The 7,373-nt window shown below is 37.5% G+C and overlaps 1 protein-coding gene across 1 annotated transcript; it reads right to left on the reverse strand.

Moving 5' to 3' along the window:
- Positions 1–190: 190 nt before the first annotated feature.
- On the reverse strand, positions 191–4,251 carry D-CDES (D-cysteine desulfhydrase). The gene is made up of 10 exons (XM_087331600.1): positions 4,053–4,251; positions 3,081–3,146; positions 2,817–3,011; positions 2,602–2,712; positions 2,273–2,364; positions 2,108–2,203; positions 1,958–2,015; positions 983–1,096; positions 737–834; positions 191–605 (listed from the first exon to the last, which is right to left on the reverse strand). Exons 1-10 carry the CDS (start codon positions 4,218–4,220, stop codon positions 398–400), a joined length of 1,206 nt encoding a protein of 401 aa, XP_087187726.1. The 5' UTR covers positions 4,221–4,251; the 3' UTR covers positions 191–397.
- Positions 4,252–7,373: the final 3,122 nt, after the last annotated feature.

Here is a 7,373-nt window from a genome sequence, read left to right on the forward strand (position 1 = left end):
ACAGACTGAGCAGAGTTCCTTGCAATCAAATTTTGAGGTCCTGAGAAATATTCTGGATCAAAGGTGGTCTGTCTTGAAACTGTCCTAAGAATATCCAGTTAACAAAACCATATCAGGCATTGATCAAAACTAAAAAAACAGTTACAAAGGTCCAATTCCAACTTGGGAACATCTTATTTGAGAGACAATGATTTGAATACAACTTTATTATCTCTGCCAGATATTTTTAATCAGTTACAAGCAACTTGGTCTCATTCATATATCTTCTATTGCCAGCATATTTGAGAAGCAATTATTCAAATACAATTTATTGCCACTATTTGTAAATCAGTTACAATAGCAACTTGGTCTCGTTCATAGAATCTGTATCTACCCCATCTTCAAAAAATAATCAAGCCTAAAACATTCTTCCAACCTTTATACTGTCTTCTGGCACAGAAGCAGGTAATTGAAATCGTTGCCATTTTCCAATCATCGGTTGCAGTAGTTGTACCTTGTCATACATACCAAGAAGCCCGCCAGTATGCACAAATAGCACTTTCCTTCCAATCCAATTCTCTGGATGCTGCTTCATGTCCCTCAGCAAACCAACCAAAGCCTTTCCACTGAGAAAAAAAACATCCATCATCTATCACATCTTCAAATGCTAAATTTCCATCACCATAAAAAATCCTAAAAGGACATGTATGCATGAAAGCAAAGCAGTGCAATTATTCTAAATGCAAATGTTGCTTACCTGTATACAGGATCAAGAATCACTCCTGTTTTTTCTGCAATTTCTTTAATCACCTGGAGTTCCTCAGTTTTACTGATGGCATACCCTAGACCTTTTGCCTGGTTCAGTAAGGATAAAATAAAATTTAAGCCTTAGAAATAACCTAAAGCTAATACAAACATCATTCAGCAAAATGTTTTGAAGGATCTATGTATTGAACAAAATGAAAATCTTATAAAATCCTGAATGAGAGCCATGTGAGATTACATCCACAACATTGACAAGGTCACGAGCATTGGCATTTGTATCCATCCCATCAAGGAGCCCTTGTATATAATCGTAGAAATAGTCCGGATCATCACAGACTGAATATGCATACACCTGCAGAACCACATACGAGCTTCAAAATAGGATTGCCCCAATGTAGTCATAAATGTACATGTAGAAGACGTCAGGAGGAATCTGGATCCTGGAACAATTAATAATGACCTAAACTTACATATGCAACGACATTGAGAAAACATATTCCACTGATACACCTGAGAGATCTATGCATCCCACGAAACATATATTCAATTTACATGACAAACCAACTACCAGGCTCTCATGCACATTCTCTTTACGAAAGCTTTCATGTACTGTACTCATCATGCCTTGAGACAATTCCATGTTCTCACTCCTCTCGACTTTTATACTCAAGCATTGCCTAAAGGGAAGCTGATGAGGCTGAAAATTTTAGGTGTCTCAGTCACTTGTTTTGCTTGGCCAAGTTGTTCTTTGCTGGTTCAGGTTCCTCTCAGAGATTTGTAACAAGAATGTTCTTTTTAATAAAGTTTGTTTGGTTTGGTAATTTTAAAAAGAAAATTGTCTCTTTCTTTATAAGGCAAGAGATGTTCAAAGGAAGATTCATCCAATGTCTGTTCATGAGTTGGTAATTCATCTGCACAGCGCAGAAACTAGAAATCGGAAGTCTGATTAACAAATTATAATGGAAGCCCATGCAGAGGTTTGTGCACTCTTGTAGTGCAGAAAATCTTGAGGCAACAAAATAGTCATCAAGGATCAGAAATATGCTATAAAAAAGAGGCTTCCAACTTTCATGATGTGTAGATTCTAGACACTAATTAGATATAGAAAGGTTCCAGTTCAGCTCATGAATCATACCAGAGAAGGATGGAGATCCTATAAACCATACATCACCATAACTGATATGAAAGAGTTACCTTAAAGCACAGTGCTTACCCGAGCTTTCAAAGAGCTCAAATGTGACGCTAGGGCTAACCCTGCTGTTGTGCCACCACTAAATAGGGGAAAAGAAGATTAAATACTATATTTAGTTGAGCACATGCTGTAAGAGCTTTTATAATGAAATGTGAATTCTAATAAATAAACCTGCCACACGCCATCACGATGTCAGTGAATTTATCAGGTCCACAAAGTCCTTCACTTATTTGTTCCTCAATCTCTCTTATTGCTTCAACATAGCCCCTTTATGAAGAATAATTCGTTATTAAGTGAATGTTTCTCATTTTCCAGAGAAGAAAAAGGAATACAAACCATGCTCCCAAAGAATTTGAGCCTCCAACAGGTATTAAATAAGGAGATCGTTTTTCATGAATAAGTCTTTCCTTTAGCATTTGACCAAGAGCCTGCATACAGTTACACTTATCAAAACATCGCACCCTCCATAACAAATAGCATTCCCTCACATTTTCCGATTGTGTTAGTACAATTACACAAATAAATGAACCCATTCATTTAATAGCCTTTCCTTTATTTCTGTTTTATACTTCACAGTTGTTCTCATTCTTGGTTTAATTCAACCTTACATTAAAAGGAACAAACACAGTGCAAAAACTGTTTCTATGCCTAAATAAACTATTTACCTCTGAACCATACTGCTTGTATTCCTCCTTTGAGACCAATTCCACATGGGCACCAACCATCCTCTCAACAAGTAGATTACCCATCAGACCAGGGTCTTCCTCAACCAAAGACTGCAGTCCCAGAAACAGATATAAGAATACATATATGTTAATCACAAAATGAACACTGTGAACTACATCGCTATTTTGCTTTTTACACTTTAAATTGAACCTACTCTGTTTGTTCGAAGAATGAGGTAGCAATCGAGGTTCAGATATCGTGCTGCCACGGCAGTTGCTCGGCAATGATTACTCTGAATCCCTCCTAGGGTAATGACACAGTCAGCACCCTCTGCTTTGGCTGCTGCCATGAGAAACTCAAGTTTCCGGACTTTATTGCCACTAAGTTGCATTCCTGTCAAGTCATCTCTCTACAATCAAGGTAGGTAAGTCTACCTCTTTCCAATGTTGTGCATATATTCCAACAAAACAGTGCTCACCTTTATCCATAACTCAGTACTCTCTGGCAAGTTTGGTAATTCCCACCGGTGTATTGGTGTAGGGAACTGCAATATAAATAATAATTGAGGCTGAAATATCTTATCAATCACCTATGGTGTATAAATAGTCATAAATCTAATTGTTCCAGCTTAAATATCATGCTTCACTCATAACTTTTCTGTTGTTCATTTGCTGCCACAATAACATTCCAGAGAATGTTGCAACCAGGTGAAAAGAACATACAGAGAATACTTTTGCTAAAGAAGACAGAAAATGCTGTGTCATTTATTAACACATGTATTGAGACTAACCTAAAGTGAGTGTTCTTTTCCCAATCAGACACTTTTCTCTCCTTCTACCAATGTAGTGTGAATCCATCCAGCCTTTAGAAAAGGTTATTAGGTAGCTTCATCAGTAAAAGGGAAACAAGGGAGTTGCTAATCACATCTACATAAAGTACATTTATAAAAGAGAGAGAGTATGATTGCCAAGAGTAGGCACAGAATGGGGTTTCAATCATCTTTCAGGATATTTACAATCAAACAAAGTTTGATGGAGCTGAACTCATCGTAGACAGCTTCAAAGTGATAATATTATTGTACAAACATGTGTTCATGTATACCCAACAGACATATCAAAGTGCAACATCACAATGTCGAAGTGTGCATCCTAACTACCATAGTTGCAGGAAAGGACCATTCCTCAAAACAATTTAAATATTTTCAAAAAACAAGAAAAACAGAAATTCTTTTCCAATAACATAAATTTGCTTAATTTTTGCTTTTCTTCTTTTTTTCCTGTTGACCAAAACCTTAACTTCACCAGAATCATCTACATATTGAACACATACCTGGCACCATAGAAACACCCCCCCCCCCCCCCCCCCCCCCCCAAAAAAAAAAAAAAAAAAAAGACGACCTTTTCAACATGAAAGGGGGTAAATGGAGACGAAGGGGAGAGAAGTGACTTACTTGCCCAAGGGAGACAAAACTGGTGGGGAGATGGAGGTGAGAGGCCCATGAAGGGGGAGAGTAGGGAGCCTCCTGAAGCATGGGTGGTCTCTTCCTCTGAACAGAAGCAGGGCTTTCCATAGCTGCTACAGTGAATGATGATGCATTGGGCAATGGCAACAGAGCCATGTCTCTTTCTCTGTGTGTGTGTGTGTGTGTGTTTGTGGGATTAGTACTATGATGAGAGACAAAGAATGAAAGAAGGGCCTTTTCTTTACAAATGAAATGTTGTTGTTAAATCATATGTCTTGTCCGCGGAAACTCTGATCCGATATCCGAGTCATTGATTGATGTAATGGCGAGAACTGCCGGGCACGGGATTGCCATCGGGTGGTTCATGAACTCTATATTACATAATGCCAATTTGTCACAAACCCGATCGATATAGTCCCAGCATCTACCTAGGTGACACGAGATTAATTTGATGATTTAACTGTCAACAAGTGAATTGTGATATATGGTCTGAATTGGGGTGAATTGTGAACTCTACATCAGTTGGTACAATATGTTGAGTTCACAATTCACCCCATATATGTACAACTGATTGTGAATTGCCATTCCTCTAATTGGGTGGAGAGAAATGACAAAATGGTTTGGCAATATGTACCCCCTCTCGATGGTTGTTTCCTCCATAGGTGGAGTTTGGTTTCAATTATGACTTAGTGGGGGATATACCTTTTCTCTGTTATCTTACCCTCCCTCCACTAGATTGTATCATTATATGCTTTTGTATACACTTATTGGATTGGTAATGGAAACTATGGTGTAGTTTTGTTATAAAATTTTTGGGTGGATTGTGAGTCCTATATTCGTGGTGATATAGGGTCCAAAATTGGGTGAATCTTTAGCTCTATATCAATTGGTATTATGTCATGGTAATATAGGGTCTAAATTGGGTGAATCGTGAGCTTTGTAACGAAGTGTCACAACAATTGATGATATGATGACTCCATCTACCAGTGCAAGATTAATTGGATGAACTCTAACCGAGCATCACACCATCGATTTACCTAGAAACACAAGTGGTGACATGGGATTTAATCGGGGCAAATAATGACCTCTAATTATGTATGAAAACATCCACTAAAGAAGTGACAACACTTTGTGATGCGCGATGAATCGGGTGAATTGTGAACACTCACAATTTTTCGCAACATCGACTAATATAATGATGAAGTACAATGATTCACGATCAAGAAGCCCCACAAGAGAGCATCCTAGATTGCCATGCAAATGATCCACTCTATCCATCAAAGGAATTAAGATGCCATCTAATTTTGTATGCACTCGTTTTGTCATAACCCACCCCCAACACACCCAAGGAATTAAGATGCCACCTAATAAGAGCATTATGCCAATGCTTGATCAATATCAACCAAGACTCACTAATATGGAGCCACTTTAATGGTCGTAATAAAATCCAAAGTTGGGAAATGAATTCCCACAAGAAAATAAGTATGATTCAGAGAGGGAATAAGAAGACTTGTTTTAGGACAAAGCTTTCAAATTTTCATGTATAAAAAAAGGGAGAGTTAAAGCACACAAAGAACTTTAGAAGAGAATTCTCTTTAGGAGAAAATTTTGGAGATTTAGTTGTTATATTAGACTATTGGTGTGTAGTGCATGTTCTAAATAAAATAAAGAGAATCATCCTTCAAAGCAGGTAGAAGACATGGCACAATACTTGCAAATTCCCTTGCTTTGAGAAAGTTCGTGGTAGATGATTTTCGATCGAAAGTGCTCACCTCGTTCAACTTCAACTATTTGATTTTCGTTATTGTTTTCTAGGAAAGTTTTGATGAAGTTTTCTCTATTCTTTCTATTTCCCTACCCTGCAAAAATTTGTGTAATTCTTTTTTGTGCCCTTTTACGATCAAATAAATCTTATCATTGTATTTCATTAAGTAACGTTTCACACATAGGTTTTGCACGTTGAAGGTCATGTGATACTTATAGTGTATTGCTAAAAAAAAGAACTCCCTTGTGCACTTTACAATAAAATGGTGGAAATCGTCATGCCCTAAGAGTATCGAGTAGTTTTGCACAATTTTAAGAGCAATTTAGATACAAACTAAAACTGACAATGGATTCTCATACTACTTTTTTCCCAAGAAAGGAGCTAATTTCCTATTAGTTAGGAGAGCTTTTTTAATAGAATATACAATGGAGTGTATCTTACTAGGACCAAATGGTCGAAACAAGGAGTGCGTAGAGATAGGCACACGACGATTAGAGGGTGCTTAAGCTAAACAAGAGAAAGTAGGCAACATACACTAATGAGAGAGAGAGAGAGAGAGAGAGAGAGAGAGAGAGAGAGAGAGAGAGAGATGTTTTTAATGAGAGAGATGTTTTTAATTCAAAGAGGGTGGTGGTCTTAGGCAAACTAGTTTCGCTCAATAGTGGAGCTCTTCAGTGCAAAGACCATTACAACAAGAGAATGTGATTTATAAAGGGGTGGGAAGGAAGAGGGAGTGAGAGAAAAGGAGTGGGGAGGATTTGATTTGTGTAGTAGATGAGAGAGAATAGAATGTGGTGATGAGAGAGAGAGAGAGAGAGAGAGAGAAATGTGTGTAGGAAAGTGATAGGGAATGAGAGAAGGGGAATTAGTATAATGATGATGGTGAGGGGGGAGTTTTTAATGTGATGAAAAAGGGGGATTTGGGATAATATTAAGTGGGGGATGTGGGTGAATTATTTGAAAACTTAGTGTTAAGTGGGGGATTTGGGTGGATTGTTTGAAACTTTAGTCTTAAGTGGGGGATTTGGGTGGATTGTTTGAAAATTTAGTCTTAAGTGGGGGATTTTGGTGGATTGTTTGAAAACTTAGTTTTAAGTGGGGGATTTTGGTGGATTTTTTGAAAACTTAGTCTTAACTAGGAGGGCATGTAAGGACTTAGATTTTGTCCAACATACGAAAGGGCGTGAGATGCTTGTAAGCTCGGGATCTAACATTAAGTCATTATAGAGATTTTTTAGAAAACTATGAATGCCTAGTTTTGGGGTATGTTTGGTGTATCTAAGTTTAAAGATTGTGGGGTTAAGGGAAGTAATAGTTTTGGGTTGATATAGGAGTGTTTTTCTAAGACTAAAAGGTATTTTCTTATAGCTTTTTAGTATAAAGGACGGAGGGTAACCACGGTTAACTAGTCTATTGAAAAAGAGTTTTTTCATTTGGTAGAAACCTAATGGGGTGCTTTCTCTAATCAGATATCTCTTCACTTCATTAGTGATAAAGTGTTGTTTCGTATGGGAAGGATGATCCGATGAAAAAGGCAAGTATTG

Source organism: Azolla caroliniana, unplaced genomic scaffold (genome assembly GCF_043228905.1).
Source record: "Azolla caroliniana isolate FFs.n. ecotype wild unplaced genomic scaffold, voAzoCaro1.0.p SCAF_15, whole genome shotgun sequence".
In the NCBI taxonomy this organism is placed as follows: domain Eukaryota; kingdom Viridiplantae; phylum Streptophyta; class Polypodiopsida; order Salviniales; family Salviniaceae; genus Azolla; species Azolla caroliniana.

Excerpts from the sequence above, each read along its gene's own strand:
- D-CDES (XM_087331600.1), bottom strand. The coding sequence starts at position 4,220 with ATGGCTCTGTTGCCATTGCCCAATGCATCATCATTCACTGTAGCAGCT. Across the intron at positions 3,012-3,080 it reads GTACTGAGTTATGGATAAAG|AGAGATGACTTGACAGGAAT; the intron begins GTGAGCACTGTT and ends CCTTGATTGTAG. Across the intron at positions 2,204-2,272 it reads TCAAATTCTTTGGGAGCATG|GGGCTATGTTGAAGCAATAA; the intron begins GTTTGTATTCCT and ends TTCTTCATAAAG.